General features: G+C 39.3%; 1 protein-coding gene across 4 annotated transcripts in view; it reads left to right on the forward strand.

Annotated features, from left to right (window-relative positions):
* The window catches only part of LOC150080020 (caprin-1-like), a 248,578-nt gene that overhangs the window by 189,700 nt on the left and 36,720 nt on the right, over nt 1-22,158 (forward strand). For all 4 annotated transcript variants that reach the window (XM_090382371.1, XM_090382373.1, XM_090382374.1 and 1 more), the window contains exon 9: nt 3,863-3,956. In XM_090382371.1, coding sequence (XP_090238497.1) covers nt 3,863-3,956 — 94 coding nt within the window. The remainder of the gene's footprint in view (nt 1-3,862; nt 3,957-22,158) is intronic.

A 22,158-nucleotide genomic window follows, 5' to 3' on the forward strand; every position in this document is an offset into this window, starting at 1 on the left:
CCTGTGTTTCACCAAACTTTTCCATTGAATTTGTCCATAAATGGGTAACACATGCCAGAATATCACCGGCAGATCAGATTTGACAGAATCCATACTGGCGATTGTTGATCAGATGGAAGGTTTCTAGGTAGTTTAAGAGTTGGCGGTTAATTGATTTCTCCATTACTTTAGAACCGTGAAAGAGTAGAAGTAATTGCAATGTAACGATAATTGGATAGGAGAAATTTTTTACCCTTTTTAGGAACTGGCTGGATATGAGCAAATTTCCAAGCAGAAGGAAAAACACCTTTGGAATAAGAAAGTGAAAAAAGGCAGCAAAGAACAGATGTAAGTTCAGGATCACAGATTTTGAGAACAAGTGGAGAAATACCATCAGGACCTGGAGCTTTCTTAGCATCAAGTTGCATCAAAATCCTTTTGACATCCTTGTGACTGAAGACCACGGGACGCATTGAATGCATCGTGTTGGGAATGACAGGAGGTGTTTTACCAAGATCATTAATACATGAGTTGGAAGCAAAATGGCATACTAGCAGGTCAGCTATATCCTTGGCTGAAGTGACAACATAACCATCTGGTTTATCCTTGGCTGAAGTGACAACATAACCATCTGGTTTTGACAGAGGTGGAAGCACAGATGGGCAAAAGTTGCGGCCAATAGCTTTGGCCAGAGACTACAATGCTCGGCTACCATTAGGGCAAGAAGCAAGTTTTCTACTCTTAGCCTGTTCAAAATCTAATTTCGACTAATTTGTAACCGCTTTAGAATCCTTGCAAGCTTTGGTGTAGACAGAAAATGAAACTGAAGAATTGGAAACAAGCCAATTACGATATGCAACATTCTTCAGAACATTTATTGGAAAACCAAGGTTTAGATAAAGGACGAGATTTTAAAGTGGAGTGTGGAATAAAGGATTCCATTCCTACAAGACTAATTTCACTGACACAATCTGAGCAAACATTGACATCAGAAGTTTTGAAACAGTAATCCAACCGAGGAAAAGAAGAAAAGAAATCTCGCTGGTCATCCCGTTTTGCATTCTTGTAATGCTAAACAATATGAGGTCAAGAATAGCCATGAGATAAAGGCTCCATTGGAGTAGAGACAGTCACCAAGTTGTGATCTGAGGTGCGTAAAGTACCACTCACTTTAGAAGGGTTGTTTGTGAAAAAAAGATAGTGTGTTGGTTGTATGGCTAGGATTATCCGGTATCCTTGTAGGTAAATGAACAATATGTGTAAGGTCATTAGTAATTGCAAAAGCCTCACCATCTCGACCAGGTGGGTGGTGTCACTATAAATCAGAAGCCAGCTGGAGTTGTGAACATTAAAATCACCAAAGAAAATTACCTCAATGTTAGGAAAGTTGGGCTGGAGAAAGTCAAAGAGCTCCAAGTGATTAGTGGAATTGGGAGAACTGTAGAGCCAACAGATGAATTTGACCCAATGAGGTAGAGAGATTCCAAATTACCAAGTCTCTGACAGGGAATATCGGAACGGACATGTGCACAAGTACCACCTTTGAGGCAAAAGGAATCATACTGCGAATAATTTGGGCAAGTGAGATGAAAGTAGTTGAATCAACCAATAACTCAGATTCTGTCAGAAAAAGTACATGGGATTTTGTAGACTGCAAGTGGAAATGGACATTGTTGAGATCACATATATTTGTGAAATGAACTAGGAAGTGTTTGGGAGGTTTAGATCTTTTCGCAGATAAGCTTACTCTATTTGTTTGACAATTCATGGTGTATTCAATAGTAGGAGAAAGTGCGGGGGGGTGGAGATGCTGTATGAAGTAATGAAATTTTTGGATATGCCATACGTATAGTAAAAATATACCCAGATCCTTGACCATAACGTGGCCTTGACAATGCCCCCCCACCTACATGCTACTCGGACTCACTCCTGTCACTATCTGGCAGAGTAGAAGTAGCAAGATTATACACTAGCTGATCTGGAAGCCTCCTAAAGAGTTTCCAATAGGTTCAGTCCAGTGTACTAACTAGCGGGTGGCTTGCGAACACAGTTTTATAGCTGTACCCTTGAAGTGTAAGGAAGATTGGATCCCGCCATGATGTTCATCATAACCTCAAAAGTAATCCATCATACTGCATGATGGAAGAGATGGGGGAAGGATTGACCGGAACTTAGCTCTGGAGACAAAACATGGCTTCCACCACTTCAATCCTGCAATAAGCAAAGTGGTGGTATTGCTTCTGTTGATAAGAGTCATCTACCACCTAGTATTGCCTGGTAACACAGAGGGGGCAACTTTCCTCCATGTGGTGTGGCCTCCACACCTCGATCCCTGCTTACGTTGGTTCACACCTGGGTGGTCACCCACAGTGTGCTTTTACGTGGAGGTTATACCCGGTACTGTATACACGTCTGGAGGCCTCATTTTAGGAAGGATGTAGAACTGGTGGAACGAGTACAAAGTAGGGCAACAAGATTGGTGAGTGGAACAAAATGCTGGTGTTACCAAGAAAGGCTTGAATTCTGAAAATTGCAGCTTCTAGAGACTAGGCACCTGCGAGGTGATCTAATTGAGGTGTATAAGGCCTTGAATGGATTGAGCAAGTTCAATGCTAATGGGATTCTTCCTCTTTTTCAGATTGCTCACCTGAGGGGGCATAAATTTAAATTAAGGAAAGAATTGTAGAATAGATGTGCGGAAATTTGCCTTTAGCCAGCGGGTGGTTGATAGTTGGAACAAACTGCCATCTGTCATAGTGAAGGTCAGCAACTTAAATAAGTTCGAATGCAGAACTAGACAAGCATTTGGAATGAATGGATGGGGTGAAATGGGAAGGGTGTTTTTTTTTTTTTTTTGGCTTATGCTATATAAGCTTGCTTTCTAACCATAACATGCAGCATATTTTCAGCTTCAGCCTATATATTTATATGACAAGTGATCGGGTTGTGCTCATTAAATATCATTAGTTCTCACACGAATAATGCTCTCTTTAAACCCCATCTTCCACCCCCTCCCCCCCAAAGCCTGACAATCTCTTGGTGACATCAGTTGTTGCTTCCACCGAACATACCCTCGTTCTTGTCCACCAAAATTTTTAAAAAAAAAAAAATCTTACCCATTTCCATGACAATAGTCTCCCAATAAAATTAAATCTGTTTCAGCCAGAGCAGTATTCCCATGACTTTTCTGTTCTAGGACCTGAATCAGGGCTGCAGAATTGACATGTCACGAGATGGTTCAGTCCCTGACAAGTTCGCAGTTACATTTGTTTCTAGGTCAAGCATTTGTTTCTTCGGTGACTCAGATTTTTTAGTAATGTACCAAGTTTTAATTTGAGGTCGGTACACTCGTTACATTAGGTTTGAAGAAAATAATTGTTACCCGAGATTGGTTTATCTACTAGACTGACCTTAAAATACACTGTCACAGGCTATACAAGCAGCAAACTTATAACTCACACCAGAAATGCCCACAGACATTTCCATCTGATTTGTGGTCCTTGAGTGATGTATTGAAAGTAGATCTTGTAACATTCATTATTTAGATAAAAATTTTAAATTTAGAAACATTACAAAATTTAAATTTATGGTATATTACAGAAATTAAACTGTTACAAAAACTTTATCCATTAGTGAAGTTAAAATTAATCTGCTGATGTTACTAGAAAAAAATTTACTTAGCAGAGATACTTCTGAAAAGTTAATTCTTAACTTTTCTGATGTATCTGTGCAATATTATTTCTACAATATTTTTTACAAAATACTGTAGAAATAATATCTCTGTATCTCTGTATTCATTGTATAGTATGTACTACGTTTTTCAGTTCCAGCTTTCCAAGTTGGAAAATGTACTTACATATATTTAATTTTAATTTTTTTTTAGGTGCCATTAGAAAATGATAATTCTCAAGCACCAATTTCCCAATCTAATGTGGGTCCTTCTTCCCCTCAGTTTCAGCAGTTAGAGGATGCACAGTGTAAGACGAAATGATTTTTTGATTGATTCTTATTAAAGAAATATTTATTGTTAGAAATATTCAAATATAAAATTATTTTAAATTCATTGTGTAATAAAATAATACTGACAAGAAAAGATATTCTTTAATATTTGCTGTACCTTGGTAAGAGTCACTGATTGAGCAACTTTTTCACTCATTCAGACACAGTAAATTCTAGCTATAAATACATCAGCCTGGTCAGCTGTGACTCCCTGTTGATCTCTATAGTATTCTGGGTGAGAGGGAGAGATTTCGTTTTTGTGGGATTCATATTCTTCAAAACCAAACAGCTTGTGTTGGATTTGGACAGGATATTTAATGCTTTGAAAGGTATGAATAAATTAATGGAGTATCCTAAGATGTCTTTTTCCTTTGCTGGCAGCACAAACTAGAAGACCTATAATTAAATTAAGGAAGTATAGTTGTATACCAGATATAAGAAAATTTTCTTTTAGCAACAAGAATGCAGTATTATTTAGTACATTGGGCTTGCCTTTTGATAGGAAATAGCGTTATACCTTTTCTCTGATTTCTACTTCAGGAGGCACTTCCGTAGCCAGGTGGGCAGGAGCAGCAGTGCGTAGCACACGCTTCTTAATTAGACCAGGGTGCGAGCCCGTGACGACCAAATACGGAGGATGCGGAAAGGTCAGGGAATGACCACCGCATTTCCCTGGAGCAATATGGCCTTAGTTGCTTATGCTCCTAAAAACCAAACAACAAACAAACAAACAATCTACTTCAGGAACTCAGATCTTAAAATTGCATAAATAATATGGAATCAACTGTGTATTTTATTATTTTATTTATTTTTTAATTTTTAGATAATACCTTTATAAAGGCTGATGCTGACTAAGCTTGGTTTCCTCATGTCAGGTTGCTTTTACTAATAATAAGCTGTGTTTAGAATTCTGAAATCGTAAAATAGCAAATTGTGTTTTTGTGGCTGACAGGATTTAAACAATCTAGTAAATTTAGTCTTAATTCTGACAGGCAAACTGTGCATTTATCACAGTACCTTGGTATTGCACAGTCCTTCTTGAACAACACCTGATCCATTATGCTATAATTATTCTGGCTATGAATGAATGAAATGAACTGGGATTTTCAGCGCAAAATCAAGAGATAATTTGAGATACTCCAACAAACATTATGACAAAGTGCTGCTATCTTACAATTGATTTTGTGTTAAGTACTGAAAGAAGCTGTTCACTGGAGAATTTTGCAGAATTTTTATAAAATAGGAAAATTTTTTGATTTTAAAAATATAGCCTGTTTGTGCATGCCTATTTTATAAATGAAATTATTGTGGTGGGTTTTTTTTTTTTTTTGCAGTTTTATGATACTTAGCCTCTTAGAATGCTATTTCTTGAATTGCTGGAATTTCCACAGTAATTTTGGCATTTTGTGTTAGCATTAACAAAGGCACATGATGAAAGAAAGCAAGCTTATATAGCATCAGCCAACAAAAAAAAAAAAAAAAAACTTATTTCACCCATCCACTCGCTCCAAATGTTTGTCAAGTTCTGCCTTGAACCTATTTAAGCTATCAACTTCTACAACGACAGATGGAAGTTTGTTCCAACAATCAACCACCCGCTGGCTAAAGGCAAACTTCCAAACATCTATCCTACAACCGTCTTTCCAATTTATGCCCTCTCAGGCAATTATTCTGAGCAAGAGGAAGAATCCCATCAGCATTGAGCATGCTCAAACCATTCAAGGCTTTATACACCTCAATCAGATCACCTCGCAGGTGACTAGTCTCCAGACACTGTAATTAGTGAATGCAACAAAGGGTTGCTCCTAAGCCTTTCTTCGTAAGAGCAACCCTTTGTTCCATTCACTAATCTTGTTGCCCTTCTCTGTACTCATTACAACAGCTCTACAACAGCTCTTCTTAAAATCAGGCCTCCAGACCTGTATACAGTACTCAAGGTGAAGTCTGACCATTGCCTTATACAAGGTATTAATCACCTCCTTATCCCTGCTAGAAAAATTCCAGTATATCATTGACAAAACACCATGAGCTACTCTTGAAGACCGTCTGCACTGCTCAGAAAACTTCATATCTGCCTGCCCAAGTATCCCCAGATCCTTTTCATTCTATAAAACTGTCAGTGTGGTACCATAGAGTTGATACGCTACTCTGGGATTACTGCTTCCCATATGTAGTACTTTACATTTGTCAAGGCTAAACTTCATTTGCCACCTCTCAGCCCATCTGCTCAACTTTTCTAGATTCTGTCGCAGCAGTGTACTGTCATTAGTGTCATTAACAAACCTACCAACCTTCGTATTGTATGCAAACTTACACATTAAACCAGATATACCATCATCAATATCATTTATAAATACAGAAAACAACAGTGGACCCAACACTGATCCCTGAGGGACTCCACTAATAACATTAGTCCACGAAGAGCAGTGTCCATTGATTACCACTCTGTCTTCTCCTACTCAACCATCCCTTTATCCATAGCAGCAATTTGCCTCCAATGCCACACTGCTCGAATTTGTGCAGCAGTCTTCCATGTGCAACAGTATCAAAGGCTTTTCTAAGATCCAAATATATAACAAAGTTATTCTTTGCATCCAGTTCCTTTGTGACTACATCATAGTATTCAATCAAATTAGTCAGACAAGACTTCCCCTTAACAAACCCATGCTATGTCTGAGCTATAACTGAAGTCTTGTCTAGATGATCCTGCAGTTCTTTTTTAATCAGTGCCTCCATTAATTTCCATGGAACAGAAGTTAAACTAAGTAAAAAAAAGTAAAGTGCAGCCATTATCAACCCACTGCAGGATGGAAGCCTCCTCAACAATTCATGCTGAGTTAAATGGACCATAATCTGCCATGCTGGTCCAGTGTGGGTTGGCATATTGACCGTATTCAGCAGTCAGGGGCTTGAACTCCGGTCTACTCAAAGACCATGTGCTACTGCACTGCCACTCGGCTACGGAGGCCGTTCTAGTTAAACTAACAGGTCTGTAATTACCTGTCAACCCCTTTGATCCTCCTTTGTGGATTGGGGTCACATTTGCACATCTCCAGTCCATGGGTACCTCTCCTGAGTCCAGGCAAGCTCTCATAATTATGGCTAAGGGTTTGCTTACTTCCTTTGCCGCCTCCTTTAATATAACTGGATGGATTCCATCCACCCCAGGTGCCTTTCTTGTGTTTTTCTCCTCCACTTTACTCTCAGTTATTACAAGATTATCTAGCTTACTGCCAGAGTTGAATACACCTCTGGCATTCCCCTCCCTGAATAACTTGTGTGAATGTCGATCCAAAATATTCATTTAGTTTGTTAGCTACCTGAGCAGGATCATCGATAGTTGAACCATCAATATCAAGTGGACCAATCTGATTCATCCCCTTTCTTCTAGGGTTTACATAAGTAAAGAACTCTTTGCTGTTTTTCTTTGCATCCTTTGCCAAAGATTTCTGCCTTAGCCTGCCTAACCTCCTTTATAACTTGGTTACAGACCAGCTTAGATCGATTATAGGCTTCCATGTCACCCATTAATTTATATGTATTCCGTGCATTTTTCTTCTCTGTCACATGTCTAATTAGTTCATTTGACATTCATTTAGGCCTAAAGCTTGAACAATATTTCATTGTTGGTATGAAAAGCCTAGTTGCTTCCAAGATTAATTCTTTGAATTCTTCCCATTTTGAATTTGCTGTTAGTAACATCATCAGTTGGTTCCACCATATAGAATTTAAATACTGTTTTAGACCACCATAGTCACCTTTACGAAAGCAATTTCCCAGATATTGACTGGAATTTGGGGGCTGGTTACTCACACACTAGCAGGACTTTTGTGGATTTATTGGATGATTGTTTTCTACATCAGCATGTTCGGGAGGCAACTAGAGGGAGTAATACTCTTGATTTGATTATCAGCAGTGATTCTTCATGCATTAAGAATCTGCAGATAAATGAACCACTAGGTGGCAGTGATCACAGTGTGCTGAAGTGGGATTTACTCAAAGAGGTAACTACCATTAGGGGTAAAGGGAAGAGTTATTGCTTCCGTAAAGGCGACTACGATGGACTGAGACAGTATTTAAATTCTATACAGTGGGACCAACTGATGATGTTACCAACAGCAAATTCAAAATGGGAAGCATTCAAATATTAATCTTGGAAGCTACTAGGCTTTACATACCAACTAAGAAATATTGTTCAAGGTTTAGGCCAAAATGGATGTCAGATGAACTAATGAGGCATATGGCAGAGAAGAAAAATGCATGGGATACATACAAATTAACACATGACACAGAAGCCTATGATAGATACAAGTTGATATGCAACCAAGTTACAAAGGAGGTTAGGCAGGCGAAGGCAGATTACGAGAAATCCTTGGCAAGGGATGCAAAGAAAAACAGCAAAGAGTTCTTTACTTATGTAAACTCTAGAAGGAAGGGGGTGAATCAGATTGGTCCACTTGATATTGATGGGTCAAGTGTTGATGATCCTGCTCAGGTAGCTAACAAACTAAATGAATATTTTGCATCGACATTCACACATGAGGAGTTATTCAGCGAGGGGAATGCCAGAGGTGTATTCAACTCTAGCAGTAAGCTACAGAATCTTGAAATAACTGGGAGTAAAGTGGAGGAGAAACTGTTGAAGATAAACACAAGAAAGGCACCCGGGGTGGATGGGATCTATCCAGTTATATTAAAGGAGGCAGCAAAGGAAGTAAGCAAACCCTTAGCCATAATTATGAGAGCTTCCTTGGACTCAGGGGAGGTACCCATAGACTGGAAATGTGCAAATGTGACCCCAATTCACAAAGGAGGATCAAAGGCTGACACAAGTAATTATAGACCTGTGAGCTTAACTTCTGTTCCAGGAAAATTAATGGAGGCACTGGTTAAAGAAGCACTGCAGGATCATTTAGACAAGACTTCAGTTATAGCTCAGACACAGCATGGTTTTGTTAAGGGGAAGTCTTGCCTGACCAACTTGATTGGATACTATGATGCAGTCACAAAAGAACTGGATGCAGGGAATAACTTTGATATTATATACTTGGATCTTAGAAAGGCTTTTGATACTGTTGCACATGGAAGACTGCTACACAAATTGGAGCAGTGTGACATTGGAGGCAAATTGCTGCTATGGATAAAGGGGTGGTTGAGGGGGAGAAGACAGAGAGTGGTAATCAATGGACACTGCTCATCGTGGACTGATGTTATTAGTGGAGTCCCTCGGGGCTCAGTGTTGGGTCCATTATTGTTTTCTGTATTTATAAATGATATTGATGATGGTATATCGGGCTTAATGTCCAAGTTTGCAGACGATACAAAGGTTGGCAGGGTTGTTAAGGACACTACTGACACTATGCTGCTGCAACAGGATCTGGAAAGGTTGAGCAGATGGGCTGAGAGGTATCAAATGAAGTTTAACATTGATAAATGTAAAGTACTACACATGGGAAACAGCAACCCCAGAGCAACGTATCAACTCTGTGGTACTACACTGACAGTGGTAGAGAATGAAAGGGACTTGGGGGTGGTTGTGCAGGCAGATATGAAGTTCTCTGAGCAGTGCAGAAGGGCTGCAAGAGTAGCTCATGGAATATTGTCAATGATATACAGGAATTTTTCCAGCAGGGATAAGGAGGTGATTATTCCATTGTATAAGGCGATGGTCAGGCCACACCTAGAGTACTGTATACAGGTCTGGAGGCCTCATTTCAAGAAGGATGTAGAGCTGCTGGAACGAGTACAGAGAAGGGCAACAAGATTAGTGAATGGAACAAAGGGGTGCTCTTACGAAGAAAGGCTTAAGTTTTGCAAATTACAGTGTCTGGAGACTAGGCACCAGCGAGGTGATCTGATAGAGGTGTATAAAGCCTTGAATGGTTTAAGCATGCTCAATGCTGATGGGATTCTTCCTCTAGCTCAGAAAAATCACCTGAGAGGGCATAAATTCAAATTGAGGAAAGACAGATGTAGGATAGACGTGCGGAAATTTGCCTTTAGCCAGCGGGTGGTTGGTTGGTGGAACAGACTTCCATCCCTTGTGGTGGAGGTTGATAGCCTAAATAAGTTTAAGGCTCAGCTGGACAGGTATTTTGAACGAACAGAGGGGTGAAGTGGAAGTGGGGTTTTTTTTTTTTTTTTTTGGCTGATGCTGCATAAGCTTGCTTTCTTGCATCAAATGCCTCTACTAATGCTAATGCTAATGCAAAAACCCTTCCTTTTATCCCTGATGGTAATTACCTCTTTGAGTAAATCCCACTTCAGCACACTGTGATCACTGCCACCTAGTGGTTCCTTTATCTGCAGATTCTTGATGAATGAAGAATCATTACTGATAATCAGATCAAGTGTATTACTCCCTCTAGTTGCCTCCCGAACATGCTGCTGTAGAAAACAATCATGCAATAAATCCCCAAAAGCCTTGCTAGTGACCAATCCACAAATTCCAGTCAATCTCTGAGAAATTGTAATCCCCCATTATAAGACAGTCTTATTTACTGGCCCACTCTATTTCTCTGCACAATTGCTCATTATATTTATCAGATTCATTTGGCCTATAACACACACCTACTCCTCATTTTTCCATTCCCAGTTCTTATGGCACACCAAACAGACTCAACATTGCATTGTCCACCAACATCAATTGGATGCACTTCCTTAGATTTTATGTGTTTCTTAACTAACCCCTCCTCCCTTTCCTTTCTGTACACATTGTACTCCCCAAATTCCAGTTCTGCACTGCTTATGTCTGTGTGACACCATGTCTCTGATATCCCAACAACACAAGATGTGTTGTGCACACTTCTCGATTTATAATGATTTATCAGTAACTTTAAGCCATTATGTTCATTTTCATAGGTGAGGAACATAGATTCTTTTATGGGAAGATTCGCTAGTTTATTCCTTCATCTGCAAATTCTTCTGCTACTGTAGAAATCTCATCCAATAAATCCACAAACATTTTGCTAGTGTATGAGTGACCAACACACCAGTTCCAGTCAATATCTGGGAAGTTAATATTCTCCCATTACATGACATTCTGATTTTGTGGCCCACTCTATTTCTCTGTAACATTTGTTGTACTCTCCCGAGTCATTATGCCTATAACCTAGGCCTAACCCTCGTGTGTACCACATTTGATGGAATCTGCATTCTCCCGCACCGGGTGGAAAAAACCTGGGTTCAAGTCCTGTAGATAACATGAGGAATTTTTGTCAGCGATTTTTCACAAAATGGCTGTGTTTGTCGGTCTCAGACGAGGGTAGTATCCCCCCCCCCCCCCAGAAACTTGGGTTTGTTTGTTCAGCAAGCAGAAAATGTACATTGCCATTCGTGGACTAAAAAATTATTATTGTAATCTCCCAGAGCTCATTTGGGCCCATTGTTGTTTTGTATATTTATCAATGATATTGATGAAAGTATATCAGGCTTAAGGTCAAAGTTTCCAGATGATACAAAGGTTGGCAAAAGTTGGTAGTTAATGACAGTATGCTACTGCAAAAGGATCTAGAAAAGTTGGGTAGATGGGATGAGGAGTGGCAACTGAAGTTTAACATTGACAAATGCAAAGTTCTGCAAATGGGTAGCAGTAACCGCAGAGAAATGTACCAATTGTGGGTTCTACCCTCAGGGTAGTGGAGAATGAAAAAGACCTGGAGGTAATTGTGCAGTTAGATATGAATTTTTCTGACAGTGCAGACATTGCCAGAGCAGGTCATGAGGTCTTGTCGATGATTTTGCTAGCAGTAATAAGTTAGTATTAGTAATGGCCGCATGGTGCAAGAAAGCCTATGGCTTATGCTGCACCAGCCAAAAAAAAAAAAGAAAAATCCGAACAAAACAATGATAAAAACAAAAAAAAAAAATAATAATAATAAAATAAATAACTAAATAATAATAATTAATAAAAAAAAAAAAAAAAGGGAATTAAAAAACCTATCATCCTATGCGCTTCCTTTACCCGAAAGTACTATCCAGATGACCTTTGAATTTCCTCAAACTGTCGGCCTCTACCACCCATGAAGGCAACTTATTCCAGTAATTTATAACTCTCTGGCTAAAATAAAACTTCCTGCAGTCCAATCTAAACATTTCCCCCCGTAACTTGAATCTATGTCTCCTAATTCTAGCATCATTTATAATCTTGAAAATTTCGTCCTCATTCAATTTACTGATGCCTCTCAGACACCTCAATCAAAATCTCCTCTAAGCCTTAAACACCTCAATCAAATCTCCTCTAAGGTGTCTAGTTTCCAAACTCTGCAACCCACATATTCGAAGTCTCTCTTCATACGGACGCCCTTTTGCTGATCTCACCAGGTGAGTTACCCATCTTTGCACCCTTTCAAGAAGCTCGATGTCTTTCTTTAGGTGCGGTCTCCATACTTGAACACAGTATTCCAAGTGTGGTCTAACATAAGCCTTATATAATGGGATTATCACGTCCCTATCTCTACTTGCAAAAGTTCGATAGATCATCGATAGGACACCATGGGCCTTCCTTGCAACCTGTTTACGATGCTCAGAGAATTTCATGTCTGACCGTATCGTAACACCCAAGTCCCTTTCCTCCAGTACTGGGTTTAGTTGAACTCCACCAAGTGAATAAGTTTTTTTGGGATTACTGTTTCCCAGGTGTAATACCTTAAACTTTGTTGGATTAAAGCATAGCTGCCATTTTTCTGACCATTCCTGAAGTCTATCTAGGTCTCTCTGAAGAAGCTCAGCTTGGCAGTGATCATTAACTACTCTAACAATTTTAACATCATCTGCAAATTTAGACATCACGCCCTCTATCCCTTCATCAATGTCGTTTATGAAAATTAAAAACAACAGTGGTCCTAATACTGATCCTTGGGGAACCCCACTTCTTACATCAACCCAATCTGAGGAATAGCCATTTATCACAACCCTCTGCCTCCTGCCCTGATGCCATCCTTCTATCCATCTAAGGATTTTCCCAGTGATTCCAACCTGTTCCAGCTTATAAAGCAAACCACTCATGTGGGACTGAGTCAAAAGCTTTGCTGAAATCTAAATAAACAATGTCGAAATTATTCCCTAAATCCAGCTCGTGAGTGATCCTTTCAAAATAGCAAACCGGATTTGTTAAACATGATTTTCCCTTTACAAAACCATGCTGAGTATCCTTGAGAATTTCAATTCAATCCAAATGATCCTGAATTCCACCCTTGATCATTGCCTCCATGATTTTCCCTACTACTGAAGTCAGACTGACAGGTCGATAATTTCCAACTTCACTTTTAGAGCCACCCTTATGTATGGGAGATACATTTGCACTTTTCCAATCCAAGGGAATCTCCCCAGAGTCTAGTGATGCTCGCATAACCAGCCTCAGTGGTTCAATGCACTCGCTTGCCGCCTCTCTCAAGATTATAGGGTATATTCCATCAACTCCAGGAGCCTTACTAGTCTGTAGGCTTGAAAGTTTTTTCATTAAATAATCTTGCGAAATTTCAATATCATTAATTACATATTTTTTAACTTTGCTCCCACAATTTCCCATTGCCACAAAAGGCTTTTCATTTGTAAATATCGATGCAAAATAACAGTTGAGTTCATCTGCAACGGCAGCTGGTGTATTTATTACTATCCCCTTTCCCTTACGTAAAGGTCCGATCTGGTTTGTCCTGCTCTTCTTGGCATTTATATATGTGAAGAATTCTTTATCCCCCCCTCTTTGCTCTGTTTGCTAGTGATTTCTCATAAACTGCCTTTGCCTGTCGAACCTTTTCTGTGGCTCTGTTACACATCACCTTGTAGCTGTTATAGGCTTCAGTACTTTTTATTGCTCTGTAACCTTTCCATGCCACTTTTTTCTGCTCAAGTAATGTGGCAACTTCACTATTCATCCAACTTGGAACCCTTCTCGTGGAGTATTTTTTTTTAATGGTATATACGCATTCGAGGCATCTGTGATTAATGTTTTAAAATCGTACCACAGTTCAATTGTATTCATTCTCTGCACGATATCTACCCAGTTAATAGAGGCCATGTAGTACCTTAAGGCATCGTAATTTCCTTTTCTGAAATTAAAACCCATTCCTTTGCCTTTTACTTCTGCTACCTCTCTCGTCATCATCCATCGTAGAACTCCATGATCACTTCCTGCTACTGGTTCCTCTACTGTCAGCCCTGTTATGTCATTTGATTCATGTGTGATGATGAGGTTTAGGATATTCTTTTCTCTAGTACTTTCCCTGACATGTTGATACAAATAACAGTCATCTAGTTGATTTAAAAATTTTGTTCCCCATGTCGAGTTTCCTTCCCATTTACTCCAATCAATTAGAGGCAAATTGAAATCACCCATAATACGGCATTGACGCTTACTTGCCCATTCCATTTGCATGTAGAGGCTTTTGTCATAATCTTCACAATCACCTGGTCTGTAGATTACTCCTACTCGCATTATACCTTTGTTTCCAACTATCTCACACCATACAGACTCTATACTAGCATATGAAATGTCTGAATCCGGGAGAGCTATCGTCGCACTTAGGCTGCTTCTGATAAGAAGCATTACCCCATCACCCCTTCTATCTACCCTATCCTTCCTAAATACATTATACAAGCTGTACTGAAACTCATCATCCCCAATTTCCGGGTGGCACCACGTCTCTGTAAGCCCTATTATGTCCGCGTTACTTGTTTTAACCAGCAGTTCGAATTCGCTCATTTTATTGACGACACTTCTAACGTTACTGTATAAACAATTAAGATTTACTGTTCTTGTATATTTAACAACCCTTGAAGTTTTTTAGGCTCTCTTCCCTGATATTAGCTACCTGCTCACGTGAAACGTTTCTGCCCCCAGAACATCTAGATAATACGTCCAGTTGGGGTAACAGATAACAACTCTTAAGGTATGTGCAAGAGTTACTTTGACCAATATTATCAGATAAACGCGTGTCAGTATTACCCATATCCCCCTATCTAGCAGTTTCCCTGAACCTTTAAGGTATCCTCAATAATACTGGCAGTAAGGAGGTGATTACCTCCTTGTATAAGGCAATAGTTAAGTCACACTTTGAGTACTGCATACAGGTCTGGAGGCCTCATTTTGAGAAGTATGTAGAGTTGCTAAGACAAGCACCGAGAAGGACAACTTCTCGGTGCTTGTTCCGAACTAATTGGGACCGAGCCCTGTTCAGATTAGCCAAATAACTGAAATAATGCAGAAGCAAGCAGTAAAACAGGTCTGGTTTATTAAGGAATGAATGTATAGTAGGCTTACTAGCGTTTTTATGCAGGCGGGACACACACCGGAAGCAAGCCCTTCCCCTCCACACTATGACTCATTGCAACCGACATCGTGCATTAAACACGAATGTTCAAACCTTCGCTCTACATTATTGCAGTTTAGTTTAGTTCAGTCTGCTGAGACAATGGCCATGAAATGGAAACACATGTACGTTGAAAGATAAGCTGGAAGTTTTGAAAAGGCTGGATAAGGGTGAAAGTACGAAATTGGCAATAGTTTGGAGTGGGCAAGACCACAATAACTGACTGGAAAAAAAAACCGTGCTAAGATCAAGCAGTTTTTTACCTCTACTTCAGAAAAATCAGTTGAAAATCAACAAACAGTAAGGCCCTCAATGTTTGACAAGCTTGATGAAGCCTTATTCACGTTGTTCACTGAGGAAAGAGAAAGGGGAACACCCATAAGTGAACCTCTTGTTAGAGAAAAGGCCATTCATCTCAACAAACTAATGAAAGGTGATGAATCATTTAGTGCAAGTACCAGTTGGTTTGATCGCTGGAAGAAGTGCCATGGGAGATTTGCCAGCTAACGATCACTGGGAGCAATTATCAGGTGATCATGCTGCAGCAGAGAAATATTTGGGTGAGTTCGTTGATTTGGTATCACATTATTCAACTCAGCAGATATATAACGCTGAATGAGACAAGTTTAAATTTTAAGGCTTTGCCCACAAAAAGTCTAGCATCTCAACAAGAAATGGGAGGCCCGGGTTTTAAAATGAATAAGGAGCGAGTGACGTTGATAGCTTGTAGTAATGCTTCAGGAAATCACAAGCTACCTTTAATGATGATCGGTAAATCAGCGAAGCTGAGAGCTTTTAAAAATATGAACATTAACAATCTTCCAGTTCATTACAAAAGTAAAAAAAAAAAAAAACTTGGATTAACGGACAGCTTTTCATTGAGTGGTTTCATAATCAATTTGCCCCAGCAGTGAAACGTTTCAGCAATAAAAATGATTTGCCACCTCTTGCCATTCTCCTCATAGACAATGCGCCATCCCACCCAGACATTTCCGAGTTGACGTCAGGGGATATTAAAGACAGCTTTCTTACTGCCTAATGTAACACCGTTATTACAGCCCATGGATCAGGGGGTGTTACTCTATCAAGCTTGCATACAGAAAGAAATATCTTAGATCCTTGATAGAAGATAACACCAATTCACTTTCTTTACGTGAGAAAATGAAACAAGTGAACTTAAAAGATGTTGTATATTGGGTTTCTGAGTTGTGGGAGGGTGTAACCGAGCAGTCCATACAAAGATCATGGAAGAAATTATGGCCTTCTCTCAGCTTTGTCGATAGTTCTGACGAAAACAATGACACAGAACAATTAATTCGGCTCGTATAGGAAATTCCCGGGTGCGAGGAAGCAATAGAATCTGACGTTAACGAGTGGATTGCAGCAGATGAAGTAGTCATGAAAACCTGTCGGATGAAGACATCGTGACAGCTGTCACCCAAGAAGACTCCAAGCAGAATGATGAAGGACCCGGTGGTACTGCGGAACAACTTGTGTCGCACGCATTAGCACTAGCATTAGTAGAGGCATTTGATGCAAGAAAGCAAGCGTATGCAGCATCAGCCAAAAAAAAAATAATAATAATAAAAAATAAATAAAAAAATAATAAATAAATAAAAAATAACCACTTCCACTTCACCCCTCTGTTCGTTCGAAATACCTGTCCAGCTGGGCCTTAAACTTATTTAGGCTATCAACTTCCAACGCAGATGCAGCAACGACCCGTGACCTCACTTTACGCTACTTAGAACAACATCCCAGCGCTACACCGGCAGACTACATGTTTATGAAGCGGTGGCAAAACATAGCATCTTCTAGCCAATTTTCATCATTACATCAAAAGAAACTAACAGAGTTTGTTACTTCTGAAAAATGACTTTTGTTCCTATTTTGGTGTGTAAGTATAGATCTGTAGTTTTAATAGGCTATGTCAAACACTGATTTATTAATTTTGTATTAGTACAGTACTACAATAAAATACAATTTTTTTTTGTTTGTTATTTGGTTTTTAGGAGCATTAGCAACTAAGGCCATATTGTTCCGGGAATATGCGGTGGTTTTTTCCCACATCCTCCGTATTTGGTGGTGACTGGCTCAAACCCAAGTCTAATCAAAAAGCGTGTGCTACGCACTGCTGCTCCTTCCCACCTGGCTCCGGAAACACCTGATTTTTTTTTTTTTTTTTTTTTTATGAAAACCCAAAACACGAAAGGTATCAAAACCTATAGTACTTAGTACCGTGCATGGCTTGAAGGAGAAGTGGGAAGCTGGAAACTTTGCTCTAGAGACTAAACATGGGTTTCACCACTTCAAGCCTCCAATAAGCAAAGTGGTGGTATTTCACCGGTTGATGAAAGTCATATTTTGCGAACTAAAAAATTTCATCTCCACCGACCAAAACTTGTTCGGATTAGCGGGACTTCACTGTGTATAATGTGTGTATATGTATACAGGTAGTTCCCGACTTTACGAGTTAATTCGTTCCTACTGCACGCTCGTAAAGCAGAAATTTATAACCCATAGACAATGTTAAAAACAGGTTACGTTCTCAACAGCGAAATTAGCTAATTAGTTTATCTTTAAACGATGATTGATTTATCAAAATAAATGAAAATATAGCCTGTAAAATCAAGCAAATTACAATTTAAAGAAATTATTTATGATTTACAAATGTTAAAGAATGTTTATTCTTCATCTTCATCAACTAAATGCACACTCGTTGATCACTCATTGTTGGGTCAGCACTCGTTGGTTTGTTGCACAAGGAGTCGTCGTCTTCAGAAATGCTTCAAGAGGAAAATGTTTCTTTATAAATTTCACGATAGCATGCATATGTATATTTTTAGCGGCACACACAAGTTGCAACTAACTAACACGATTCGTGCGGAGTAACAAGTTTACAAAGCTTTAAAAAAAAAAGTAATGAAGAGCAGATTCTGAAATTTTATTTATGTTTTTTATGTGATTGAACATTGTAGTGAAGGGGAAACACATTTCACCATAATGTAAAAACCCACACAATTCCAGCTATCGCTATTTTTGCAAATACAATAACATCGAGTTTACTACATGTTTATAATTGATTGAACTAATAGAAAAGCCTATTTCATTATTGCACAACCATAATGAAAAGTAGACAAAAAGGTAATTATCAGTGTATTTGGCAGGGGAGTTGAGCTATCAGGTGTAATAACCATGGAAGAATTGAGAGAACCTGTATGCTAAAAAACAAATTACCTGAAATAAAATGCAATTAATATAAGCATAATTATTGTAAGTACCTAAAGCTCTGGGTCCTACGACTTTAACAACTTTGTCTAGGGGTCTGCAGCGAAAAGCGTAGGAACAACCGCAATAAGCCAGGTCTCTGTTTCTGTTATGATGTACACGTAAAAAGTATACGTATACATCGTAGCCAACCCGACAGAGACCAGAAAGAAGAATAAATTAAATTTAAAAAATAAAAATAATAATAATAAATAAGTTTATGCCAATAGAATCCTGTGGAGAAAGAATGGAATATAAAATCAAAGAAATCTAAGAGAGGGGGCAAAACAAGAAAACTTACTGTCGGTATGGACCAGAAGACGTTGAAAGTCAATATGGACCAAAGGCGAGAGCCGAATATTCATGTGTGGTGTATATATGTCAGTAGAAGTGGCCCCATGTTGGGGGAAGGGTGTGAATTCATAATCAGGAACTGCACCCATGTGACGGGGAATTGAGCAATTAGTAGTAGTGGCATGTGATGCAAGAAAGCAAGTGTATGAACTTATGCAGCATCAGCCAGGAAAAAAAAAAAAAAAATCACACCTTTTCCTCCAAATGCCTGTCCGATTCCTCCTTAAATTTATTTAACCTATCAACTTCCACAGCTAGAGATGGAAGTTTGTTCCAGCAATTAATCACCCGCTGGCTAAAGGCAAATTTCTGCACATCTATTCTACATCTGTCTTTTCTTCATTTGAATTTATGCCCCCTTAGGTTCGTAATCTGAACAAGTGGAAGGATCCCATCAGAATTCAGCATGCTCAACCCATTCAAGGTTGAATGGATTGAGCATGCAGATCACCGCACTGGTGCCTAGTCTCCAGCTGCTGCAATTTGCAGAACTTAAGCCTCTCTTGGTAAGAGGATCACTTCATTCACCTCGCCAACCTTGTTGCCCTTCTCTGTAGATGCTCAAGCAAATCTACATCCTTCCTAAAATGAGGCCTCCAGACGTGCATGTAGTACTCAAGGAATGGTCTGACCATTGCCTTATACAGAGGGCCAATCACCTCCTTTTCCCTGCTAGCAAAATTACTCTATATCATTGACAAAATCCCATGACCTGCTCTGGCAGCCTGTCTCTATTGCTCAGAAAATTTCACATCTCACTGCACAATTACTCCCAGGTCTTTTTCATTTTCTACCACCTTAAGTGTAGTACCACACAGTTGGTACATTTCTCTGGGGTTACTTCTACCCATACGCAGTACTTTGCATTTGTCAATGTGAACCTTCAGTTGCCACTTCTTAGCCCATCTGCCCAAATTATCTAGATCCTGTTGCAGTAGCACACTGCCATTACTGTCATTAACAACCCTGCCAACCTTTGTGTCATCTGCAAACTTCGACACTAAGCCTGATATACCTTCATCAATATCATTGATAAATATACAAAACAACAGAGGACCCAACACCGAACCCTGTGGGACTCCATTAATAACATTAGTCCACGAAGAGCAGCACCAATTAATTACCGCCTTCTGTCTTCTCCCACTCAACCATCGTTTTATCCATTGTAGCAACTTACCCTTAATACCATTCTGCTCCAATTTGTACAATAGTCTTTCATGTGCCATAAGAGCTTTCCTAAAATCCATATTATTTCAAAATTATTTTGAAATAATATTGATTTTAGGTCTCCAATCCATGGGGACGTCCCCTGAGTCGAAGGATGCTCTCATAATTATGGCAATGGTTTTGCTTAGTTGCTTTGCCGCCTCCTTTAATATAACTGAATAGATCCCATCCACCCCAGGTGCTTTTCTTATGTTTAACTTCAACAATTTCTCTTCCACTTTGCTCTCAGTTATTACAAAATCATTAAGTGTCTTGCTACAATTTGATAACCTTCTGCCATTTTCAAACCTTAACTCCTCATATATATGAATGTAGAATCAAAATACTCATTCAGTTTGTTTGCTATCTCAGCAGGATCATCAACAGTGGAACCATCGATATCAAGTGGACCAATCAGATTCATCCCCTTGCTTTTAGAGTTTATATAAATAAAGAAATCCTTGCTGTTTTTCTTAGCATCTTTTGCCAAAGATTTCTAATAATCTGCCTTCGCCTGCCTAATCTCCTTTGTGACCTGATTACAGACTAGCTTATATTTGCCATAGGCTTCTCAGTAGCTTGATAATTTATATGCATCCCATGCATTTTTCTTTTCTCTCACGAGTCTCATTAGTTCATTTGATAAGCATTTAGGCCTAAACCTTGAACAATATTTCTTAATAGGTATGAAACTTTTAGTAGCATCGACGATTAATTCGTGGATGCTACTCAAAGGATAGGGGGGGGAGTATATGATGAGAGCCCTGTCGATCAATTCGGCCCTGGAAGGATTGTGCAAGGGGTAGAATTTTTTTCAGCCTGGTCTGTACTTGTTAACAGGAGAGACTGCTTCTACAGGGATGGGATACACTTAAAAAATAGAAAGGGTGCAAGAATCTTTGCTGATGCTATCGAGGCAGTGTTAGGTGGGTCTGAAAACTGCTAGATTGGGGGGATACAAGGACTAATAGATTAACAGTAGCCACTGGCAGAGGTGAAAGTGATTCTTGCACTGCTTATATTGGAATGAGCAGAAGCCTGAAAAACAAGATGCACGGTATTTCAGAGACTGCTGGGAGTCATTGCGGTACAAGTAAACACATAGGTTGTGTTAGGGTAGCTAAGAAAAAGAACAGGTGCATGTATACTTGCGTGTACACCAATGCTAGGAGTTTAGTAAAGAAATTTGATTAAGTTGAGGCAGATATTGTGGGGATTTCAGAGACGTGGTGTCACACAGATATAAGGAATGCAGAACTGGAATTTGGGGAGTACAATGTCTACAGAAAGGATAGACAGGATAGGAAGGGAGGAGGGATTATGTTATTAGTTAAGAAATACATAAAATCTAAGGAAGTGAAGCTAGTTGACATTGCTGGACAGTGCAGTGTCGAGTCACTTTGGTGTGACATAAGCATTGGGAGATCAAAATTGAGAGTAGGAGTGTGCTATAGGCCTAATGACTGATGAGTATAATAAGAAACTGTACGGGAAAATAGAGTGGGCCAGTAAATCAGAGAGTCTTATAATGGAGGATTTTAATTTCCCAGATATTGACTGGAATTTGGGGGCTGGTCACTCACACACTAGCAAGGCTTTTGTGGATTTATTGGATGATTGTTTTCAACATCAGCATGTTCAGGAGGCAACTAGAGGAATAATACTCATGATTTCATTATCAGTAGTGATTCTTCATGCATTAAGAATCTGCAGGTAAATGAACCACTAGGTGGCAGTGATCACAGTGTGCTGAAGTGGGATTTACTCAAAGAGGTAACTACCATTAGGGGTAAAGGGAAGGGTCATTGCTTTCGTAAAGGCGACTAAGATGGACTGAGACAGTATTTAAATTCTATACAGTGGGACCAACTGATGATGTTACCAACAGCAAATTCAAAATGGGAAGCATTCAAAGAACTTATCTTGGAAGCTACTAGGCTTTACATACCAACTAAGAAATATTGTTCAAGGTTTAGGCCTAAGTGGATGTCAGATGAACTAATGAGACATATGGCAGAGAAGAAAAATGCATGGGATATATACA

Source organism: Mastigoproctus giganteus, chromosome 10, assembly GCF_048544385.1.
Source record: "Mastigoproctus giganteus isolate SK-2022 chromosome 10, ASM4854438v1, whole genome shotgun sequence".
Classification (NCBI taxonomy): Eukaryota; Metazoa; Arthropoda; class Arachnida; order Uropygi; family Thelyphonidae; genus Mastigoproctus; species Mastigoproctus giganteus.